Source organism: Electrona antarctica (assembly GCF_951216825.1).
Source record: "Electrona antarctica genome assembly, chromosome: 15".
Taxonomy (NCBI): Eukaryota; Metazoa; Chordata; class Actinopteri; order Myctophiformes; family Myctophidae; genus Electrona; species Electrona antarctica.
In genome coordinates, this window is record NC_136796.1 from 13424969 (window position 1) to 13450872 (window position 25904).

At 44.9% G+C, this 25904-nt stretch overlaps 1 protein-coding gene across 1 annotated transcript in view; it reads left to right on the forward strand.

Moving 5' to 3' along the window:
• The window catches only part of epha10 (EPH receptor A10), a 208741-nt gene that overhangs the window by 124981 nt on the left and 57856 nt on the right, over positions 1-25904 (forward strand). The window contains exons 4-5 of the mRNA XM_079522689.1: positions 4595-4750; positions 17590-17919. Of these exons, the coding sequence (XP_079378815.1) occupies positions 4595-4750; positions 17590-17919 (486 nt within the window). The remainder of the gene's footprint in view (positions 1-4594; positions 4751-17589; positions 17920-25904) is intronic.

Here is a 25904-nt window from a genome sequence, read left to right on the forward strand (position 1 = left end):
AGCACCCCTGTTTCTCTCTTTCTCTCCTGCCGGTGTCTCTGTCTCTCCCCCTAAGAGACTTGCCGTGATGTATGATTGCATATCTATATTATTATCCCTAGAGGAGTTTGGCATTATGTGTGTGAGCGCATGCACGCGCACCGCCATGTTCCATTTAATCAAGGCTCCCAGTCGACACGCAGGACAAATTGACTAGTTGCATTGCCAGCTGTCCTGGCAGATTTCTCTCTCTCTCTCTCTCTCTCTCTCTCTCTCTCTCTCTCTCTCTCTCTCTCTCTCTCTCTCTCTCTCGCTCTCTCTCTCTCTTTGTCTCTCTCTCGCTTGACACACACACACACACACACACACACACACACACACAGAGATCATTAAAAACAGAAGGTACCATAATCACTCAAACCGTATACGGTACAGAGTACGGAGGTCCCCTGGGTCACAGAAGTCATTTCTCTATGGAGAATAACATTGGCTCATCGTAGAATTTTGGTGCAAAAATAAACAAAACGTCCCAGCGTTATTGTCATGGAGGTGGCTCTGTATTGTTTATGATAGTCAGTCACTCATATTTCATACAGTCTGTTTCTGGTGAAATTTGTATTAATTCGGCGGCCGTAACGTTGGCGCTTTCTCAAACCGCTCGGCTCATTGGTTTATTTTTGGAACAGTTCTTATATGACGCGATATTAAACATGTCTATGGGAATTCAGAATGAAAATTAATAATAATAATAATAATAATAACGTGACTCTGGTAGGTAGGTATGCATAAATTACGTCATTCTTTGCAGTCCCTGGGGGTCTATACTATGCCCCTCCTTTTTTCCGTCAACACTTCTTGTCGCTTTGTCGGAGATCTGCTATTTTCACCAAATTTTCACCCCAGAATAGTGATGCTGGGGTTCATATGGTTAAAGATATTTGCGGCATTGTCTTGTCTCCAGACATTCCATCTTTCATTTGCAGACACTTGATGTCTTTCAGAGACTCCGCCTTCGGCCATCGGCAGATGGTCGTCTGCCCAGTGTTAGCGAGGTGACCTTGCCTGGCGCTGGACGCTGGCGGCCCATGGAACGATCACTTACTGTGGAGAATGATAGGCAGCAAGGGAAGCCAGATCCTTTGTTGTCTCGGCAGTACATAGCATGCAGACAGAAACCTTGTATCTCCATATTTCAACTATTCTTAGTTTTTTTTGTGTGTGTGTTTCTTTTTTGCGTAAATGAATGCCCTACTTTGTCATACCAGAGTGTCCTGCATGCAGACGTAGAGAGAATAGCCACTCTGCAGCTCACAGCTTGAGCTTGCAGACCTGCTCTTCGCGCTATGAGCATCTGTTGATGCTTTTCAAAGAGGACAAAAGACTGTGTTGTTTTGTTCAGCTGCACTTGTTTATCTCCTAGACTTTATGGCCTCACATGAATCATGATTTCAAATTTAAAGTGCATTAGATTTCAGATTTTCGATTTTTATTGAAGGGATATAGCCGCTTGAGATGCAGAATCTCTTTTTCAAGGGGGACCCATGAAAACATGAACAAGATACATAGAAACATACAGTTACAGTACACAGATAATATACAGATGCATATAAATAAACGTGTAAAATACAATTATTTTTTCTGGAAAAAAATATCTAAAAGTGAATGTGCTTAAGACTGCGGTGTGTTTTATAATTAACTAGATTGGATCCATTGGAACACATGTTATTTTTTTCCGTTTCCTGAATAGTAACGGTTTTGGACATGCTAAACATACAAGGTTTTCACCCGACAGTGTGAAAACTGTGTGATGTGAAGCCAGCTCCATTTTTCTGGACGGTGCATATTGTCTTCATACGCCTCCTATCATTAAACACACATTTTCAAGGTGTGCTGGCAGGAATGTGTATCCACGCTGAATTGTAAAGATAACTCGCACTCTCAGCCGAGCTTCATGCCAGCCCGCACTGCTTTCAAGCGTCGCATGTGGGTAGAAAATGTGCAGGCCCGGTCCATTTCTCCTCTTGTAGATCTAAGCTTAATTCTGCCTTGATTTGGGCACCGTTCACGCCTGAGGTTCCCGGTGTCATGTGGGAAATGGAATGGCAGCGCATGCGGTAACAAAGCGATTGCACTCCAGCATCATTTGTCAGGGTGTGTGTGTGTGTGTGTGTGTGTGTGTGTGTGTGTGTGTGTGTGTGTGTGTGTGTGTGTGTGTGTGTGTGTGTGTGTGTGTGTGTGTGTGTGTGTGTGTGTGTGTGTGTGTGTGTGTGTGTGTGTTTCTGTTCTGCCTTCCTGCTTGCGCTGTGCCGTGAGCTGAAAGAGAGAGAGAGGTTTTTTCTGTGTAATGACAGACATTAGAAAGTCCATTACAAGGTTCTTACGGCCACTGATACGCTACTCACGTACACGGTACACCCACGCACACACATTTAGGCATACTCACACACACACACACACACACACACACACACACACACACACACACACACACACACACATATATATATACACACACACACACACACACACACACACACACACACACTTCAATCAGCTAGAGGTGTGTGTGTGTGTGTGTGTGTGTGTGTGCGCACGTGATAGATAGATAGATAGATAGATAGAGGTGGAAAGAAAGGGATATAAATTGTGCATGGACTGTGGACATAAACCTCTGGCATTTTTGCACATATACAAACACCATATAATGTTCATAATACTTATATAATTTATACACATGTTTTGAGTGTTTGGGTTACTCACATACACACATATGGGGGGTTCTGCCATTGAGTGTTTGGGTTCTGCCATTGAGTGTTTGGGTTCTGCCATTGAGTGTTTGGGTTCTGCCATTGAGTGTTTGGGTTACTCACATGCACACATATGGGGGGTTCTGCCATTGAGTGTTTGGGTTACTCACACACACATATGGGGGGTTCTGCCATTGAGTGTTTGGGTTTCTCACATACACACATATGGGGGGTTCTGCAATTGAGTGTTTGGGTTACTCACATACACACATATGGGGGGTTCTGCCATTGAGTGTTTGGGTTACTCACATACACACATATGGGGGGTTCTGCCTTGAGTGTTTGGGTTACTCACATACACACATATGGGGGGTTCTGCCATTGAGTGTTTGGGTTACTCACATACACACATATGGGGGGTTCTGCCATTGAGTGTTTGGGTTACTCACATGCACACATATGGGGGGTTCTGCCATTGAGTGTTTGGGTTACTCACACACACATATGGGGGGTTCTGCCATTGAGTGTTTGGGTTACTCACACACACATATGGGGGGTTCTGCCATTGAGTGTTTGGGTTACTCACATACACACATATGGGGGGTTCTGCCATTGCATTAGTTTTGCATAATTGAGTACTTTCCAGTGTGACACTGTGCCAGGGCTAGATGAGATTTTGTCCATTGTCTCGTCTCCACAGACTCCCTGTCAGATACTCACACCAGGGGAATTGAATCGAGCCAAGAACAGACTTGACCAGCATTGTTTGTGTGTTTAGACGGCTGTGTGTGTGTGGGGGAGGGGAGGGGGGTTCTAACCAGGATCAGATGGGGAGAGAAGAAGAAATAAGAATAGAGAGAGAGAGACCCATGATCGGTGATGGAGAGATGTAGAGATGGACAGAAGGAATGGAGAGATGCATGTAGGGAAGATGGTGGAGTAAGTATGCTCTATTCAATAGAGCATACACATACCAGAGCTGTTAATGTGGACCTGCTGTTTAGAATTCAGACTCGGAGAAGAGTGGCGCGGGAGCAGAGCTTGCTAGCTGGCTGCCTGATTTCACACCCATTATCACCCACTACAAAGCCATGGCGAGCGGAAAATGGCGTGTGTGTGTGTGTGTGTGTGTGTGTGTGTGTGTGTGTGTGTGTGTGTGTGTGTGTGTGTGTGTGCGTGTGCGTGTGCGCGCACGCGCGTGCGAGCGTGCGTGCGCTACGTGTTGTCATGCATGCAGTGATGTTACTGTTAAGCGGTGTGGATACTTATGTGTTCCGCACATGCAGGGTCATGTGCGCTTATCACCCTCGTACACGGATGTTGCCCAGCCTCCCCTCTTTCCCCTTCGACTGTTCTGCTCTCTGAGTCTTCCATATTCTTTTCCGCTGTCACATGAACAAAAGGGGAGTGTTGGTTATTGCGAGTATATCAAATACAGAGTAAGGAAGTTGTAAAAAGGATCTTGGACCTTAGATGAAGATTAGTGTGCTGCCTGGTTGGGTTTGAATGGTCGTTAGTCATGGCAGCCTGCATTGGCCTGGGCGTAGACACAACACAAGGTGTGCATGTGTCGTTCACTGCCTTGCCACTCCTTTAACCATTAAGACCTGAGGCCGATTCTACAAATGTCTTCTAAATCTTAACAGTGGACCATCCATAATTATGCTGCATTCATTTGGCTGTGGGCCACTCTCATATGTACCGTATTTCCGTTTCCGTTTTTTCAGATGTATCCTACTGTATGCACATCTTTATGTATTCAGTCCCACGGAGCACATTTGTCGTTCGCCCAAGCACATTACATGTACACCCAAAATGTGGTCTAATGTGTTGTCATGTGTCTCTCTATCTGTCCTCTTGTCCAATAGCATGTCCCCGTGGCTCCTACAAGATGTCCTCCAGACAACAGGAGTGCTTCCCCTGTCCGGCCAACAGCGTGGCAGAGGATGAGGGCTCTGTGGCATGCACGTGCAAAGAGGACCACTTCAGAACGCCACTGGACACGCCCTCTGCACCCTGCACACGTAAGAGGAGAAGAGCTTTTTTGCCGTGTGTGTGTGTGTGTGTGTGTGTGTGTGTGTGTGTGTGTGTGTGTGTGTGTGTGTGTGTGTGTGTGTGTGTGTGTGTGTGTGTGTGTGTGTGTGTGTGTGTGTGTGTGTGTGTGTGTGTGTGTGTGTGTGTGTGTGTGTGTGTGTGTGTGTGCCCACGTGTGTGCGCGTACTTTGCATGCATACTCCCAGTAAGACAAGGAAGACAGTCCTCCCCAAAATGTCCATGTAGGTAGCACTATAACCCATTTCATGTTTTGGCCTATAAACTCTAGATTCCTAGGTCGTAAAAAAAAAAGAAAAAAGAAGATTCCTTGAATAATGCGTGTTCATCATGTAATATAATTGCTTTCCAACATTTGTGAGCAGAGCCTGTCCTATATTAAAATTAGCTAATGGGAGGGCAGGCAGGCTAGCGGGCAGGCCAGCCGGACCATGGCCACGTCACTCTAAGTCAGACATAACCATAAACAAACCCGATATGCCCATATATAGGCAGAACCATAGCACGTAGCAGCCTTAACCTCTGGTTTTATTTTATTTTGAAATGCCCCGCATCATGAACGCATAGTCTGATCACCCTTGATTTCAATCGCACATTGTGGTGCCTCTAAATGACTCACTTAAACCCATAGCAGGCATCACCAGCAGCATAACTAGATGTCACTAGGCCCCCACTGAGGCTGGTCACCTGGCCATCACAATGCTACAAAATAAATTGTTTTCAGCCTTGTCCAATCAATACTTGAATCATGTTGCGTACCTCCAAAAGCCCTTTCACTTCTGCCCACATGAGGTGCCACAAATGTGCAAAGTTGCCACTGTACGTCGTATAAATGCTAATTCCCCCGTAGCCTCCCTTGCATCCTGATGCCTGCAACCCACAAGTTACACAACCCCGGCTAGACAACCCAGCCTGGCACAGATATGCCACGAGTTCCCCTTTATTATTTCTTATTAATTGAGGCGCGCACGAACGCATGCACGCACGCGCGCACACACACACACACACACACACACACACACACACACACACACACACACACACACACACACACACACACACACACACACACACAGCAGTCTCTCATTACCATCACACCTGCATCATTCATCATCTCGACATCACAGTAATGATTTATCAATATATATTTATATGAATATGTCACCCTGTCCTTCAGTCACCCAGGTCTTCCATTCCGTCCTTCATAGATTGACTATTCATCAGCTCCATTCACCTTCTCAGCCTTCCGTCTGATATCAGTCATGTACACGTCCTTCACCCTCCATATCACCATCCTGTGCATATGCTATCCTTACCCTCCCTCTGACACGTCCCCTACATTTCTTTCTCCATCTTTGTTCCTACCCCCAATTTCGGTCTCTTTCAGTGCTATTCCCATTATTCTTCATTAACCTCTGCCCTGTTTCTCTAGTATTCCCTTGAAATGAAAATCCATCTTGAAACAAAATTTGCAACGTTATTTTTTGTTTGTTTTCCTGATCACCTCAGACAGACGACTGTGCATGTGTGTGCACAACTAGGCCTATCGATCAATACTGTACATGCTCCTTGCTGTACTTTTGAATTATGTCAAAATGTAGTTCTTTCTCCTCCCTTTCCTAAAATAAATAAATAAAAGAGGTTTTGACGTTGGAAGGAGTAGTAGTAGTAGTAGTAGTAGTAGTAGTAGTTAGGGTAGTAGTATTATGTATTGGAATTAAGTCTGTCAGAACTATGGTTGGAATGATTTCCAACTTAATATTCATTTAATAAAAAAAGAAACGATCCTTTAAGAAATATATGGGAATGCTAATGTTGAACTGTAGGTTGACAACTGTTGTGAATTAAATGTCAACATTTATGTTTTTTTCATACTAGTGTGATTGCTATGGCATCAGCTAATGTGGCTCCTTTTAAATGAACAAACAGCGGCTGAGTGGTCCAGGCACCGCCGGTAATACAGCGTGCCGTGGGTTCGAGCCCCGAGCCCGTCGGCCTTTGCCGCATGTCTTCCCCCCCGTCTCTCTCCCCCTTTCCTGTCCAAATTACTGTACCATATCAATAAAGGCAAAAGCCAAACAAACTAAAAAACTCTGAGTAAAGGCCAATGTCAACTGAAAATGGTCAGATGAGTCAACAAACAGCTGGCCATGTTATTCAAATTGTTTAGGTCCACTAACCACATGAGCTGTGCGTCTGATGATCCAGCCCACTGGTTTTACAACACAATTTGGCCGACATTCACTTCCTATTGAATGCAAGCGTTTTTTTCCAGGGCATAGCACTGTTAACCAAGCTTGCAGTTTGAGGAAGAGGGTTGAACAAAAACCAAGACCTGAAAATTCCACTTCTGATTAATTGTTGTATTCAGCAGGCTGGAAGGCTAATCTTGACAAAAACATGACAGGTGAAAGCAGGTATACATTACTGTATCTTTGGAGTCATGTGATAAATCATTGATATTTAGAGAGAGAGAGGGAGAGAGAGAGAGAGAGTCAGTTTTATTCGTAAAGCACGTTTAAGAACAAGCCTAATAATCAAGATTAAAAGGTACAGTGATGGATCAGCACAATTGTTGACTAACTAGTTGCTCATGCAGCATGAAGGACAGGACTCCTGAAAAATGGTTTCATGGGCAGTGCTTCATGTGGAATAAAACGCTGGCAGCAGTCTACTCTCAGCAACTGTGTATGAAAATACAGCTCTGTATTCTCTGATTCTCTGAATCCAACGGTACCTGTGCTGTATTACCATGGTTTTGTTCCTGTGATTGTTGCTGCCGGGTATTGGCGTTAAGAGAGCACATTCTCAGTGATGTCATCAAGAGGCACAACACCTGCAGCCACCTTTCATAGTATTTAGTTATAGTACTATTTTTTTTTTTTGATATTTTGTTTTGCTTTTTCTGCCTTTATTGACAGGTTGAAAGTAGACTGACAGGAAATGGGGAGAGAGATGGGGGAAGACACGCGGCAAAGGCCGTCGGGATCGGGAGTCGAACCCGCGGCACGCCGTCAGGCTGGCTTAGCCTAGTTGCCCAGACGGTTGAGCTAACTGTCTGGGCCAGTTATAGTACTATTAAGCTGGAGATACTATGACGTGAAGTGAGCGGGAGACTTAAAAGGCTTTTTCGGGTTTATTCCTTGTAGTGTTACGTTCTTCTTTAGATGTTGAAGCTCAAGCAAACAGCCCCGTTTCATTGTGCATTCACAGAGGAGAGCCGTGGATCTTTGGTTACAGGAGAGAGTTTTTCCAGAACTATCCAAGGGATCCGATATGTATGTGGATTCCTTTTTCATGTGTATTTTCCTTTTATCACTGAAGTCTCCGGCGCAGAACCCATCTTCATTTGCCATAATATGCATTGATCATCCATAATTCCACCACACCCATCTCCCCTTTGATATATTTGCCTTTTACCTTTGTATAACCCCGGTACCCTCTTTCAATCACCTAACATTATGTCGATGACACTTATCTATGTCTGCTCAAAATGACCCCTCTCCCCATTCTCCCTACTTATCACTTCACCTTGTACATTTAACCTTCCTCTGGCCCCCTTTCCACCGGTTGGTTCCCAATTGGAACCGGTTCACTTCTTTTTGGTTCTTAGTCCATGAGCCAGAGCTCCAAAATTGGAACGTTAATTATGAATTGAGTGGGCAAAACCATACCTATATTAGATTGTTAACACCATGACAATTCCCCAATTGATTACTGTATGATTTATTGTATTACACATTTTACATTTTTGAGTGGTGTAAACCACTCCTACAACTGGCTTTGTTGTTGACTGGTGTAAACCACTCCTACAACTGGCTTTGTTGTGCAGAAAAAATGAGCATGGTTGCTATGTTCACCCTGTTCACCCGGGTGTGATTTCATACAACTGGCTTTGTTTGTGCAGAAAAAATTAGCATGGTTGCTATGTTCACCCTGTTCATCCGGGTGTGATTTCATTACGTCAGACATGATTTCATTACGTCAGACAGGCTAAGACCTTACACCACTCAGTTCACACGGGTGTGATTTTTAAATATGCAAATGAGGCATTTTGTAGGAAAATATGCAAAATAATAGAAAATATGAAAAGGCTACTACTGTGGAAGGGTTATCATGTATTATTTTACTTGTATTGATCCTATAAACAATTTAATATAGGTCTAGTTTTTCCCACCAATTTTGGAGCTCTGGCTCATGGACTAACCAAATAGCTGTACTATATTACGTGTATGCAGGCGCTTTCATAGTTATAATGCATTTACCGTGGTGACGTTGATTAGGTAGCCTAATTTAGCTTATTCACCCAGCTGGGTTCAACGAGACAGCAGTGTCTTGTTAAACCCCGACGTTTCCAAAACGAGCTATTGCGGATTAATCGATGGTCTTATAAAACATTTAAGCATATGACAAGTTAACTTAAGTTATATAGTTGATGCTGAGCAGTAAGCAGCTCATTTGGTTTGCAAACCAGAGGCCAGCCAGCGGTAGCAAGTTCAACAACCACCGTTCTATTCTGTCACTTTGGTGCGCTGCGCTGCTGCTGATCATCGCCTCCTCCTCCTTCAGTCACATATAGTATATCGCCTAAACTGTAAAAGTTGATCGCCAACATTCACCAGCTCAGCCCTCTTCATATTAAATAAATATGCTACATTACACAAACAACAGAATTGTTATTTTTGTTATATTAAATTATAAAAAAATAAAAAAATAAATCACGTGAAATCACAGAGCCCGAGGCTCGGCCCGGCCCGACTAATTATCGTGCATTTTGGGCCCGGCCCTACCCGAAAATGTCGGGCCGGGCCGGGTTCGGGCAGAGATTGAGAACTCTAGGACTAAGAACCAAAAAGAACTGAACCGGTTCCCATTGGGAACCAACCGGTGGAAAGGGGGTCTCAGTCTTACTCTTAACATTCTACATTCATTATCCACTCCTGTACCAACACAAGTATCCTCTCTTGTATGCCTTCATTCTGACTTCCCTTTTAGTATCTATCCCACCACATGATCACACCATCTATCAATACATCAACTGGAATGAAGTCAAGCCAAGCAGTCAGTCAGTCACTTTTCCTCCCTCAGTCTTCTGTTTTATGATAATACCTGCATTGCATTTGGCCCGTACTAAACCCATTCAGCCTTTCTTCATGCTCTTACCCATTAAGTGTCTGTCCTCTACATACCCCCCTCCATTACATTATCCTTCTCATTAATATTAGGACCCCATCTCTGATCCACCTATCAGACAAATATCTCACCATTCTCCTGAATACACGGATGCACGCACACACACACACACACACACACACACACACACACACACACACACACACACACACACACACACACACACACACACACACACACACACACACACACACACACACACACACACACACACTGCGTTAGCTATTTCTGATGACATCCACATTTTAGTATGGCAATTTTATGAATGCATTCCTAAAGCCTGAGTTGTATTTCAGTAGTTTCATTCAGTTGTCCCGCACCAAAAGTAGCAGATCTACAAAGCCCACAATGCATCACACTGAAACGCTTTATAGGCTTGTAGATTGGCTCTTTTTCGCGGTCGAAAAATTATGAAATGATGATGATGACAAGTATGGACGCACACGCACACACACACATGCACACGTACACCTGTGGCATTTGCACAAAATGTGCAAATGTAATTGTCTCCCTTCAGCTCCTCCGAAATGAGTCTTTCACCGCCCGTCTCTTCCTGTCTGGCCCGACCTCATCAGGTCTCGCCTCCCCCGTCCATGCATACGGAACAACATTCCCCTCTAATAGAGATGCAATACAAAGCCAATAAGACAAAGCCCAGACAGGGGCAGCCCTATTGATCTCTGCATGCAGAAAAGCCTATTGATATAGCATAGTAATTAGAAGGAATAATGGCCTTCATGCCGTAGGAGTGCACAGGGCAATAACATCAAGGGTCACTAGGTATGCGTGTAATGCCATCTTTGTTTTGCGAGTGGATGTGCACGTGTGCACACATTTGCACGTTCACGAGCACGTCATGCATGCGCGCGTGTGGTCATATCCTGTCTTTTATAGTTTAGTGTGATCAGTGGGTTTAATTACACTATTGATCACTGAGCTCTCAGATCCCAGTGTGATAACATTTATAGCAGCCTAATGACCACATTAATTACACTATTGATCCAGTAATTATGATCATCCCCGGGTTCTACCTATTATTATTATTATTACCGCGGGGAGAGGGCCAGAGCGAGGGAGCCTTGGAAATTTGCGCCTGATGGATGGAGTGAGGCAGAGAAATAGAGAGGGGGAGGCGGAGGAGAATCTGAGAGGGTGGGAGGAGGAAACTGAAATAAATGTAGGATGATATTCTTGCTGAAACCCTGTATGTCCAAAACGGTTACTTTTCAGGAAATGGGAACAAAAGAACCCGTGTTCCACTGGATCCAATGTATTTATTTAGTTACAAGCTATTCATACTTTACATTCGTTCAGGATTTATAAAACCCACAGCAAAAAATAGATCTACACTCACACGCATTTTGCAACTTTTGTGTGACACCCTAGTACGATGAAGTAGGACATTAATTTACAAATAAAACCAACGTAAACAAGTTTGAAATATGGAGATATGCCCGGGCGGCCTAGCAGTCGAGGCACCTGGGCTGGTAATCTAGCCTGACGGCGTGTCGCTGGTTCGAGTCCCGATCCCAACAACCTTTGCTGCTTGTCACCCACCCCATCTCTCTCCCCATTTCCTGTCACACTACTATCTATCAATAAAGGAATAAAATAAGTATATTAAAAAAGACATAATGGAGATACAAGCTTTCTAGCCTACAGCGACGATATAACACATGCACAGCCTATATTTCAGAGGGATGGATGAAGGAGAAGGAGGAGGTAGAAACTGTAGACAGATGGATGTTGAAAGAGACAGAGAGACATGAGAGAGAGAGAGAGTGGTGGTCAAGTGGAATGGAGGGAAAATACGAGCGAGAGAGCTGAAAGAGGAAGGGATGAGGAGAGATGAAAAGGGAAACTTGAGGGAGAGCGAGGTAGCGTGCATGAAAGGGGGCCGGGTTGTGAATAAAGGCCCAGCTGTGTGTGCATGGATGTGTAGCTTGTGGCGTGTGTGTATATTTGTGTGTTTGTGTGTTTGTTTATCCTCCGAGTCCCTGATTTCTGGACTTATGTAACTGTGTGACCCTCGAAGCAAAGGCACAGCTGTGGTACTTTGATGTCTTTGACAGTACAGGCAGCGCAGTGCACCTTCATTTATTCACCAGAATTGCACAAATACGCACGCACACACGCACGCAGGCAGACACACACACACACACACACACGCACGCACGCACACAGACACACACACACACACACACACGCACGCACGCAGACAATTGATGGTCTTTTATGGCCCAAGGCTTGACTCATCATCTGTATCTTCAAACATGTGGACACATGTCAGTTAAAGAGATTGACTGTGTCTGATATAAAACAAGCCGTCTGACTGACTGGTTCATTGTACCTTTCATTCTCAAGGTTGCAGCGAGTTTGGAACGCTGAAGGGTGCAATGCAAATGTATTCCAGACGGCATTACAATGACTAATGATGCATTTTGCCTTGGAACGGCTATGAAACCTGTCAGAACACTGCAAACATGCAGAATTTATATTCCACCTCATGGAAGACGGCCTACTTTACATGACTTTCAGCTGCGGTTACAGTGTGGACAAACAGTCTTTCATTGTTATTGGGTTTTGTTGTTTTGTGGCGTACACATCAAGGTTATCGATGGCCAATTTCTTGAAATGGTGTGTAGCACTGTACCATGTAATATTGTGCTGTCCTTTCATAAATCCATGTCTTATTTGCAAATAGTTTACTTATCCCATTTAGATTCTACAAATGCCTTCTAAATCCTTACAGTTTTCTGAAAACCCTATGTTTCTAGTTCAGTGGTTCTCAAACTATTTCATGTCAAGGACCCCTAGAATTATATGTATTTGGCCGCCGACCCCCATCTGAAAATATGTAGTTCCAGGGACCCCCCAGAAGCAAAGATTTGAGTTAAAAACGTTTGCTCTGAAAAAATATATATTCAAAGATTTGCGCCACATTTTCACGATTTTGCGGCACTCGGTGCTATGAGCTATGACCTTGTAGATCTGCTATTTTTCAACAGCTAAAGCATAACCTAATGCTTAAAACACCAAAAGGGTTCCCGCCAAGAATGGGTTATACACAAAGGGCCAGGGAAGGTTTAGACAACGTCATAGCTGCCAGTATTATTCCAGACATATTTTAAATATTACTATAATTATAATAACTAGACCCGTGCCCGGCTGTGACACTCAGCATCAATGGGTTGGATTGGGGGGTCAAATCTACTAATCAAATGATTCCCGAGCGCGGCACAGCTGCAGCTCACCGCTCCTTGGCTGCGGCTCACCGCTCCAAGAGATGGGTCAAATGAGGAGAACAAATTTCACTGTGGTAACGTATGTGACAAATCGTACGACTTTGACTTTTGACTTTTAGAGCACCGAGTCGGTAACGATGGAAGTTGGAGATCCATGCCCCACCCAGCTATGTAATACCCGTTGTACCCGTGTCAGAGTACCCGTCCCACCCATCTGTCTGTGTCCCTTTTATGGCCATATATGGAGATTTCTGTATCTCTGTGTCCCTTTATTCCTATATATGGAGTTCTGTGTCAGGCATGCCCAAATATGAAGTATTGTGATGTCAGAACAGGCCAGCTCCAGGCATGTCCAAAGATGGAGTCTATGCAGATGTCAGAACATATTTGTGATGTTAGAACAGGCCAGCTCCATATATGGAGCCTGGGCAGGGGGCAGGGCCCTGTCCAGAGACCGGGCAGAGGCCTTTTGTGGCGGGTTCTGGACAACCGTGGGTTCGACCAACTCGACACCGGGCACTGCACTCCCTGCGGGGGTGTGGAACGCGTGTGTCGAATTCGAAGTCGGTGGGGCGAGCGATTCTCCAGTTACGTGCATTACAGACGTACACATGTACAGATGTACGTACATGGCATTTATAGATGGATAATATTTATTATTATTGTTATTGTTATTAGTTAGAATCTTTAAATGATCACATCAACTGTTCCAAAGCTGCCTTTAACCACAGAAGCATGGATGGCACCCACGGTTATGACAGCATTGTTATTATAGGCTATGAGGGTATAATTGTCATTTGTTCTGCAGTGCCGATTTTAATGATCCATTCCAGCAACAGAATTCCATTTCTCTCTATTTTTTCGTTTTCCCCCAAGAGGCTAGTCAAATATTTGAACGAAAAATATGCCTGAACAATAGACGTTTCTAATTTGATATGAGCCACATGTGTCAGTCATGCAGGTCCATAATAATAGCTTTGGTCCAGTGGTTGCATGCATCATGTCATGTCATCTTTGTGATATCAGATCAGGTTCATTGTTCCAGCTGAGTTCAAAATGATTTTCCACAACAGCTCACCTGCATTTGCTGTTTGTAAGTGAAGGATTTGTTCCACACAACACGATTGACCCTAATGGGCAAACTGGAGCAGTGTTTCGTACACAAGCATAATGACATTGGTAGCAACTACCTTTGTTGATAGAAATTACTTTTCATCCCATCATCTCTCTCTCTCGCTCTCTCTCTCTCTCTCTCTCTCTCTCTCTCTCTCTCTTTCTTGATTGTTTGTTTTCCAATCAGAGTAAGATTGTGTGGTTAAAGAATGTGCACATTGAAAAAGGATTTGTGGAGAGCAGACCATTACTTTTCTACTCACTTCTTTGAAACGCAAACACAGAAATGCACTTGCATACACAGTGGTTCGTGGACCACTAGTGATTTATTCAAAAGTATGTTCAAATAATCATGCAATAAATGCACACAATCTCTGTATGTATGTATGTATGTATGTATGTATGTGTATGTATGTATGTATGTATGTATGTATGTATGTATGTATGTATGTATGTATGTATGTATGTATGTATGTATGTATGTATGTATGTATGTATGTATGTATGTATGTATGTATGTATGTATGTATGTATGTATGTATGTACGTACGTACTGTAAGTCTGTAGTTCACATATCCCATGAACTGTCCAACATACAATATAATATATTGTAGTGGGGAGGTGGGGTTATAGCGGTGGTCCTTGTGGATTGTTTCAAAATATGCTTTATTAGTTTGTTTGGACAGTGCATATTAATGGACATGTTAATGTGATGGATATACGTATTACGAAATACATATTACAGGAATAATTTACAAAGGTATAAAGTGCATCTATATGGTTAAGCAGCATTTTTATAGGGCAATTTGTAACCAAATTAACTTGTGCAGAAAGTGCAGTATTGCACTAGTAATTCAGGATACGCTATCACAGGTTTGGTTGTCGAGTAACATTTTTTTTTAGATTAAACTTAAAGGAATATGCTTGTGGTCCAGAGATCAAAAATGGTTGAGAACCACTGACATACAGACACACAATCTGTACAAGACACAAACTGGCTTTAGCCGTGGCTTTAACTCCAATGTTTTTCATCATCTGTAATCGCTATCCCACATCAATCCAATAAAAGTCTTATCCAGCCTTCCTGCCAGATGCTTGAACACCACAACAATGGCACACACTGCACTATTATCCTGGTAGGCCTCTTCTTGTTCGGTCAGCTCGGGGGTCAAGGGTTTCTCATCAGATTGATTGTTCTGTCAAATGGAATCGTAAGGATAACAGATTAGCTTAGTCTGACGTGCAATGTGAGCCCATTCAATCGCACCCTAATACCCAATGCACTGATAGCACTAAGTGATTAGTCCGATTTTGAAGTTATACAGATGTTGTAGTATCCATATAATATATCACATGGCCTGGAACCGCGTTTCCTCCTCAGTCGGTTGACCAATTGATCTGCACACAGGCATTGACCATTGTCACAAGAGAGTGACAAAGTACATGTTACGTTTTTTGTGAATAGTCCTCGCAGACTATGGGATCTGTAGTCGTGGTTGCACTCCCATAGTCTGGATGGACGGTATGTGGAAATGACTAGTTATTTGCGTCCTTTAATTATGGGTACGGTAGGGTTGCTCTGCATTATGTGCACTTTTTCATCCCTGCGATTGTACGCATGTCATTGTGAAAAAAACCAGTTTAACCCATTCTGGGCGAGAACCCCTTTTGGTGTTAGCATTATGTTATGCTTTAGATATTGAAAAATAGCAGATCTACAAGCTCATAGAGCTTGTAGGTCTGCTATTTTTGAAAAATCGAAGAACATAGAAACATAGCTTTTTCAGAAAACTGTCAGGATTTAGAAGACATTTTTAGAATCTGATCTCAGGTCAAAATGGGTTAATGGAAAGCCATGGTGGTGAATTGTACACCGGTACACACAATCGGCAGTGGTTCAGGAGGTAGACTTACTTGACTTGCTCTTTGGGGAGCATAGGTCCTTCATGAACGTCTTCCAGCTGGTTCGTTGTTGGGCGACCTTCTCTGCTTCCTTCCAAGATGTTCTTGTTTTCCTTGAGTCCTACCAGCTGTTTCTGGGTCTTCCTGGTTTTCTTTTCCCCTGACGGTTCCAGAATGCAGCCTGCCTGGTTATGTTGGAGGGTGGTTTCCTCAAGGTGTGCCCAATCCAGCCCAATTTCCGGTGTTTAATTTGGGTTTCAATTGGTACTTGGTTGTGTGGTTTGACAGAGCTCTTCATTTGTGGTGGTATTAGGCCAGTAAATTCCAAGTAAGCATCTGTTATTGAATGTTTGCAGTTTGTTTGATGTTGCTTTTGTGGTTCTGCATATGTTTCTGCACAGTAGAGTAAAACTGACTTGACATTGGAGTTGAAGTTGCAGAGTTAGATTTTTGTGGAGATGTGTTTTGAGTTCCATACTTGCCTTAGTATTAAAACTGTTCTAGCCTTCCCTATTCTTGTTTGTATGACTTTGTTACTGCATCGGTCCTTCCCAACGATGCTTCCCAGGTATGTGTACAGTATGTGTCCACCTCTTCCAGTGCCTCTCTCCATCCAGGTTTATGGTGTTGTTTGTTTTGTGGTCTATAGTCATCACCTTGGTTTTAGTTGTATTGATATGAAGTCCTGTGGTAGCTGCTGTTATGGCAGGTTTTGTGAGTTTGGTTTTATAATTTGTCTGTGTGTGACAGGAGGACTATGTCATCAGCAATGTTCAGATCTTCTAGTTTGGACCATATTGTCAACTGCCAGGAGGAAGAGAAAGGGAGACAGTAAACAGCCCTGTCTGAGTCCTGTCTATACTGTGAAGCTCTCTGTGAGGTGTCCGTTGTGTATTACTTTGTAGGATGATTGTAGATATAGCTTAATATCTTCCCTGGCACAGATATACTGTAAGCATGATACCCCTGTAGTTGTTACAGTCTTTCAGGTTGCCTTTTTTGGGGAGTTTCACAAGGTGTCTTCTGTCCAATCGCTTGGCACCTTTTCTTCTTCCCAGATCTGTCTGAAGAGTTGGTGAAGTAGTGTTGTCGCTGTTTCTGGGTCTGCTTTGATGGCTTCTGGGGGTATTCTATCGGTTTTAATGGCATTTCTTATTTCTTGTTTGTTGGGCTTATTTGTATTGAGATCTAGGTGGTGTACAGAGGGAGGGATGCTGGCTAGTTCAGTTGGTCTGGGTCTGAATGTGCTCAAGAATTTAATTAAAAAACAATGTACAGTACAGATCAGCTGTAACAATGTCACATAGCACATGTCTGTATACCCCACCAACCTTTTCCCTCCTTGTTCCTCACCTCAGGTCCCCCGTCTCCACCCAGAGACCTGGTCTACACCTTGAAGCAGTCCACGCTTATCCTGGAGTGGGCCGCGCCGTCCGACGCGGGAGGCAGGGCCGACCTGACGTTCAGCGTGGGGTGCAGGCGGTGCGTGGGGCTGCAGTGTGAGCCGTGCGGGGCCAGCGTGGGCTTCGTGCCCCAGCAGGTGGGCCTGACGGAGAGGACGGTGACCGTGGTCAACCTCCCCCCGAACGCCAACTACACGTTCAGCGTGGAGGCCCTGAACGGAGTGTCGGAGCTGCTGCCCAGCAAGAGGTTCTACACACAGGTCAACGTGTCCACCAGCCTGCCTGGTGAGTAGGACGCCGGTACTTTGATTCACGCACACTGCCTCTACTGCTGCACGATTCTTGCTCAATTGTGAACCTCGATTTTCCTCCTGAGATCACGATTCTCATTTTTTCCATGAAAATATGTACTGTCTTTAGTTTGTAGTTGAACATTACTACATTCACAATGTCGCAGTACCTAGAACCGACCAGTATGGCTTAAAGTCACTTTTTTGTAGCAAAAACACAAGTAGTAACTCAAATTAATTGGACAGTCAACTATAGTGCTGCACGATTCTCGCTCAAATTAAGAAATGAGATCCCATAGGTGTCTGAATCCGATAAATTGTGCAGCACCAACTACCTCTGACACTTTCATGCACCTGGTGTGCACTAACACATGCACTTGTGCAATGTGCACTCAGGCATACTGTATACTTATACAGATGACTGTTTTCCACTGAAGCATCTTAAGAATCTCGGCCACCAGAGGTGATCTTCATAATATAGAGGTTGCAATCTTCAGCACGCCATTAGCTAGGGGCCTGAAAAAGCACTTAGCCAACTAGCCCTGCAGACCAACTCTGTAGCAACACTATATCTGGGGGAGATCAACTGTGAATACACTGAGTGCCCATACACTCACCCACAGAGATAGACACACACACACACACACACACACACACACACACACACACACACACACACACACACACACACACACACACACACACACACACACACACACACACACACACACACAAAGACACTTAACGTGCCTTCATTCCTCTATTAATGTATAGTATGCATATTTTTGAAGAGCTCGTTTACTCAGTTTGTTTGCCAAGCACATGTGAAATGAACCAAAAAGAGAGAGAGAGAGAGAGAGAGGTCGAAAATAAGAATGAGAGAGTGTGTTTTGTACCATAATTGGTAATTAGCATGGAGAAATGTTCTGCATTATGAATGAAGAGCAGCATAAATCAGAGCCCAGTGTTGAGACGACAGCTGCACTCTGCTAGCTTGAAGTCATTTAAGTTCAGTCGTCACCATGACTCTATTGTGACAGCAGAGAGAGATGCACTTCAGAGCGGGGGTGTGTGTGTGTGCGTGTGCGCGTGCAGAGTTTTAGTACAGGGTATATGACAGAGTGACAGGCCTGGTTTGTGAGTGATTGGACAGGTGAGTTCGGACAAACACAAACTGGAGAATGTGATTTATTTTGTATCCATGAAGAATGCAACTATACCTTGAACTGATGGTGTGTGTGTGTGTGCACGCACACGGATTGAGAGAGTGGATTAAAGGAGATGGAGGTTGAGTATATTCTGGTGTGTGTGTGTGCGTGTGCGTGTGCGTGTGCGTGTGCGTGCGTGCGTGCATGCATATGTTGGTGCCCCAGATTCTCTTACTGACCAAATGTTCAAATATAAGGTTATGTAAGCATAACATCTGGACTACATGGTGTGTTCAAGCGTTGATTTGATTTGGGTCTCTTTTAGCCCATCGGCTAATCTGCCCAGAGTCCACATATAAACATAACATTAACATTTGGGTTGTGTTGTTACCATGCTGTGATGTTACTCCAAATATTGGGAAGACGATAAAAACAATCAAACAACAACAACATCATGGCAAGTAACTGTAATCTAAGAAAAGCAGCAATTACTTTTGTATTCCTGTAAGGAGTATAACTGTCTACTTATACTATAAGATGTGCTTTTCCACTAATTAATAAACTAAAAACCCTTGCCTCTGTCTCAAGACACATTCTGTTCTTTCTCACTTTTTAATGAGCTACATGGCCTTTAAATTAATTAAATATAGGTTGTGCAAAACAATGAAATACACATTGTTTCTTACCTGCTCCTGCAAAATGTGATTACACATGCACTTCTGGAGTTAATTACAGAACAGCTATTCCAAGCATTTGTATGAATATAGTTATTTCTAGCTTTTATAGCAATAGTTACAAAAATGCATTGATACAAAAATAAAATGTAACGTTTGAAACGTTTAAAATTACCAAACCCGCCTACCGATGATGCCACTTACAGCTCTCCTCTGAGACACAGATACAGAAGTACAAAAATGGTACCATTATAATCATTAGCATTAGTGAGGACCAATTATATGAAAAAAATGGGTGAAGAGGTCCTTTTAGTGATCTTTCTTTCGTTCGTGCGTGCGTGCGTGCGTGCGTGCGTGCGTGCGTGCGTGCGTGCGTGCTGTCCCTCCTCCAGAGGGATTGGACATAAAGGCTAGCAGAGTGTTTTCAAAGGGGCTTGACTAGACTTAATGTGTCAGAGAGGGTTTAGGCTGACATTTGGACTGGGATTGTCTGTTTATGGCGCGGTTGAAGATCAACCTGTCTAAGAGCAGGGTTTACCTACCGTACGGTAGGATGTCTTAAAAGTGGACCAATCACAGCTCTGAACCACCTTGGGCGGAGGCAACCATGTGGTTAGGGCATCAGTGGAGCTGGGACGGGCAACACAGAAATACGGCAAAATAACACAGAATTGCAATTCCACAAAATCCGTACATATTACATGACTACTGTTTTGACTGCGATGGAGGCGTGGCTTTCACTAGTACAGAAGTGCTGTTTCACCGTGGCTGGGTGAGGTCAGGTTTGACATTATTTACTATTCTGTCCATATACATCTTTGTCTAAATTAAGACGATTTCAGTGTCGTATGTATGGATTTTGGGGTTTTCTAGGCGTGTATGTTTCACCGTTGGGTAGGGACTGGGATTGAACAGGGTGAGTCTTAACCGGCCACGTATGTCGTGGACTAACGGGATGTCGGACTAATGTGCAGTCCCCGATTGAACGGCCCACGGTACCTCCTGAACCACTGCTGCCCTGGTACCATTGGTTCAGAAATACAGTTTCTCCTTCAAGGGGTGTCTAGTGGCATATACTGTAGCTGGTTAGTGCACTGACCCCATACTCCTTGTGAGTTGATAGGAAAAAATAAATGATACGTAGGTTGCAGAGTTAGTTCAGTCAGATATACTCGAGGGATTTCATGCTGTGCTCAAGGGTGCATACATATACTCAAAGGGGTTAATATGCTGCATTACTATGTGGGTGTATTCAGTGTGTGCAAGACCCACATGTCATTCGCTGATGTGGCAGTCAGCTAACCAATTGGGCGGGGTATCTAAGCTCACTAGACTGCATGCTTCTTCCTGCTTTCATTCTGCTTATGGTTCCTGGTTGTTATGTGATGTTTGCTCCCACCACCACCCCAGCACCACCGGTAGGCTCTGTTATTTCCGTTCCCCATGGGGGGTTGTTATTGTATATCTATCTCCCTGCTCTTAATGTTTAATGATGGTGTTTAATTGTGCAGAGCAGGGAGAAAAATGTAGCAGAGCCGAACGCCAAGATCAAATATTATATGCACACTTGTATTCTCATTCTATAATAAATATTGGTTAAATCTATTTGTGAGTATAACATATATACTCACGTATATATAACATATATTTTTGCATTATGTTTTGAAATGGACAGTTAAACAATTTTCACTTCTATTCTGCTCAGACCAGAAACAGACCAGCTAACCCTAACCCCAAGCCTTGTGTGTGTGTGTGTGTGTGTGTGTGTGTGTGTGTGTGTGTGTGTGTGTGTGTGTGTGTGTGTGTGTGTGTGTGTGTGTGTGTGTGTGTGTGTGTGTGTGTGTGTGTGTGTGTGTGTGTGTGTGTGTGTGTGTGTGTGCGCGTGTGCGTTTCTGCCTTGAGTATATACAATACACCATCAAAACTCACTGACCTTTATAAATATTGCAGCAGGGATTTGGACCAAAGCAAACACATGCAGGCCCCATCTCTCTCTCTCTCTCACACGCACGCACGTACGCACGCACGCGCGCGCACACACACACACACACACACACACACACACACACACTAGGCACTCCCTGTATCTCATCATCTCCATATTACTTGGGTCTTTTTTTATCCTCCTCTCTCCCTCTGTCTCACTCTCTTCTTTCACTCTATTTCCTCTACCATTTCCCTCTCTCATCATCATCCCCTGCTCTGTCCTTTTCTCTTCTATATTTAGATTCTATGTTGCCCTCTACCTCCACTTTTCCCCACTCTATACACCCCATCTCCTCTCCCTAATCCCCCCCCCCCCTCTATCTCTTCCTCTCACTCTATTCACCTCCTCCTTCTCTCTGCATCCGCTGTGTTGTTCCATATTTGTTTTCCGTGTCCCCTGTAGGTTGTTAGCATTGGGCGAGGTATAGGGCAGTGTGTCCAGGGGCTCCTCTCAGTGGGCGAGGTATAGGGCAGTGTGTCCGGGGGCTCCTAGCAGTGGGCGAGGTATAGGGCAGTGTGTCCGGGGGCTATTAGCAGTGGGCGAGGTATAGGGCAGTGTGTCCAGGGGCTCCTCTCAGTGGGCGAGGTATAGGGCAGTGTGTCCAGGGGCTCCTCTCAGTGGGCGAGGTATAGGGCAGTGTGTCTGGGGGCTCCTAGCAGTGGGCGAGGTATAGGGCAGTGTGTCCGGGGGCTATTAGCAGTGGGCGAGATATAGGGCAGTGTGTCCAGGGGCTCCTCTCAGTGGGCGAGGTATAGGGCAGTGTGTCCAGGGGCTCCTCTCAGTGGGCGAGGTATAGGGCAGTGTGTCCAGGGGCTCCTCTCAGTGGGCGAGGTATAGGGCAGTGTGTCCAGGGGCTCCTCTCAGTGGGCGAGGTATAGGGCAGTGTGTCCGGGGACTCCTCTCAGTGGGCGAGGTATAGGGCAGTGTGTCCAGGGGCTATTAGCAGTGGGCGAGGTATAGGGCAGTGTGTCCGGGGACTCCTCTCAGTGGGCGAGGTATAGGGCAGTGTGTCCAGGGGCTATTAGCAGTGGGCGAGGTATAGGGCAGTGTGTCCGGGGACTCCTCTCAGTGGGCGAGGTATAGGGCAGTGTGTCCAGGGGCTATTAGCAGTGGGCGAGGTATAGGGCAGTGTGTCCAGGGGCTATTAGCAGTGGGCGAGGTATAGGGCAGTGTGTCCAGGGGCTATTAGCAGTGGGCGAGGTATAGGGCAGTGTGTCCAGGGGCTATTAGCAGTGGGTGAGGTATAGGGCAGTGTGTCCAGGGGCTATTAGCAGTGGGTGAGGTATAGGGCAGTGTGTCCAGGGGCTATTAGCAGTGGGCGAGTTATAGGGCAGTGTGTCCAGGGGCTCCTAGCAGTGGGCGAGGTATAGGGCAGTGTGTCCGGGGGCTCCTAGCAGTGGGCGAGGTATAGGGCAGTGTGTCCGGGGGCTCCTAGCAGTGTGCGAGGTATAGGGCAGTGTGTCCGGGGGCTCCTAGCAGTGGGAGAGGTATAGGGCAGTGTGTCCGGGGGCTCCTAGCAGTGGGAGAGGTATAGGGCAGTGTGTCCGGGGGCTATTAGCAGTGGGCGAGGTATAGGGCAGTGTGTCCTTAACAATTGTCTAAACCATTCAGGGAGTATTGGTGCAGGGACCAGTGTTTCCACTCAAAGCTGTTATCCAAAATAGCTGACCAATTACAGAGCCAACGTTTTGGATTTAAAAGGTTAAATGCCTGGAAATACACATGAACATGAATCCAACATTAAACAATAATGTGTAAACAAAATGAGCATTTTTTTTAAATGTACACATCAGTGACGACAGTGATGTCAAACAATTTAACAATGAAGCTATCTAGCCAATAAGAACTGATTGACTGAACCTCAACCCTAGCTATGATGATGACTGGAAGAAAGGATGTTTTAATGGTCTCGTAAAGCTGCACACACGTACGCACGCACGCACGCACGCACGCACGCACGCACGCACGCACGCACGCACGCACGCACGCAATGTGGTATATCCAATTGTGTACATCACTCATTTAATTGGTATAGGGTTGAAAGGCCTTCATCAAGGCAATACAATCTTGACCCAGACTTCAAAACATATTTGAACCAAGCACATATTTTGAATTCTCTTCTATTAATTGTTTTGGGAGCAGAAAGGCTTTTTCCAGGAGCGCTAGAGGGCTAAAGGGATGGGGGTTTATCAGAACCCTACATACTGGGGTAGGGGGTGGGGGTGGTATGGCGTGCAGGGACTGACGGATAAAGGGGAGAGGGGGATAGAGAGATGGCCTTGGAGTTGTTGCGTGTGAAGACAGGCTATGGGGTTGGGTAAATATAGGGGATCTGTTTTGCCCAAAGGCTCATAGGGCCTTTTATCCCTGTGTGTGTGTGTGTGTGTGTGTGTGTGTGTGTGTGTGTGTGTGTGTGTGTGTGTGTGTGTGTGTGTGTGTGTGTGTGTGTGTGTGTGTGTGTGTGTGTGTGTGTGTGTGTGTGTGTGTGTGTGTGTGTGTGTGTGTGTGTGTGTGTGTGCGTGCGTGCATGCATCATGCCATGTGTGTCGCTTAGCATGTGCCTTTTCATGCCTGCGTGTCGTCTGCTGTATGTATTAAGTCACGCTTGATTGGTGGATGAATATGTAAAGGGAATAATTGAATGATGGCATGCCTTTGTGTTCTACTGTATGTATGCCTGTGTGTGGGGGGGGGGAGGGGTCGTTTTCATGTCCAAACCATCCTTAGAACCTCATCCATCTGCTGTACAGGATCCCATCAAATGCCCCGGTCGCCAGTGGCATATGGACGGCCCTTTTAGTGGAGGCAGGGAAGAAAAGGAGGGTGGGGGGAGAGGAGTGGATGAAAGGTGGGGCAGGGGTGGGTGGAGGGATGGAGCTGGAGGAGGAGGAGGGGTGGGTCAGGGAGGAGCAGGGATTGGCATTTCAATATCCTGAGAGGATTATTGGTCTGGCTTTAGTTGACGGGTCCCTGTAGAGCTGCATATAGGGCGGGCGGGGGAGCGGGTGGGGGTTCAGGGAGGTCGGGGCGAGAGGTGGGGAGGCGATGAGGGAAAGGATAGATGGACTGACCAAGTGGCAGAGGGGAAACAAGAGGCTTGCTTTTTTTTTAGCCCATGGAAACGGAGCTTGTTTGCCAGGATGTGGACCGGTGCTAAAAAGCGATACATACATACTTTGACATTCTCAATCTTTTACATTTCAAAGGACCCCCATGCCGTTTGATATACTGTGTGCCGTATCAACATAAAGTTTAATTATGTCACCACATAAAAATGTAATATTTCCATCTGATTTTGATTGTCCATAAGCTGTACACACTTTTTATGTGGCCTATTTTCTATCACACAGACTCAGAGCCCAGAGTTTGAGTGAATGTAGAATTATGTGCAGGGTGTAATTTGAGGGGACTTCATTTCACAGACTAAACTTTTTTGAATACTTCTTAACATTAAAATAAAAGATCTCTCTCACACACTTATGCCAGTGTGCCAGTGACCACCCTCACCTGTGCCAATGTTGGCACCCGTGCCTGAGGTTGCCTACCCCTGCATTACGGCACGGACCCCCCATTTAATCAGATTTGGAACATTTGGTTCCTAACGATACCATTGACTTAAGACCCCACATGGAGAACCAGTGGACTCCAATGTGCTAAATGAGCTGCAGTTCTAGAAGGTACATGGAAGAGATTGAGACATTCAATTAGTGAATGGCACCGAGAAGCCAGAGAGGGAGAGGGAGGAGAACGTGGGAGGTGTCGAATGTCACACTATAATAAACTGTGAGCCTTCGAGTCGTCTTCTTGAATTGAACGGAGCAGAGACGAGCCGTGTTTTTGAGTGTGAATTAATTTGCGAGCGTGTCTCCTTAAGAAAGCAACAAAGGAGGGCGGAAAATAACATTCTGTTTTTGCTCTTAATGAATTGGCAGCTTAACTATCGGCGCTGAGGAAAAGTCTATTTCATTGAGTTTGTAAGAGAACCCTGCCTTTCCTTTCTGTTATTAACACCCCTCCTTCCAGCTCTCCTCTCCACTGCTTGGTGCATGCGGGGGCGTTTGGATCCTTTTGCCTTCTTAATTAGAAGTGATGGGTAGGTGAAGCTTCAGCAGGCACAAAATGAATAGAGTCATCAAGCTACTTTTCAGGACTATAGCCCAGCCACTTAAGA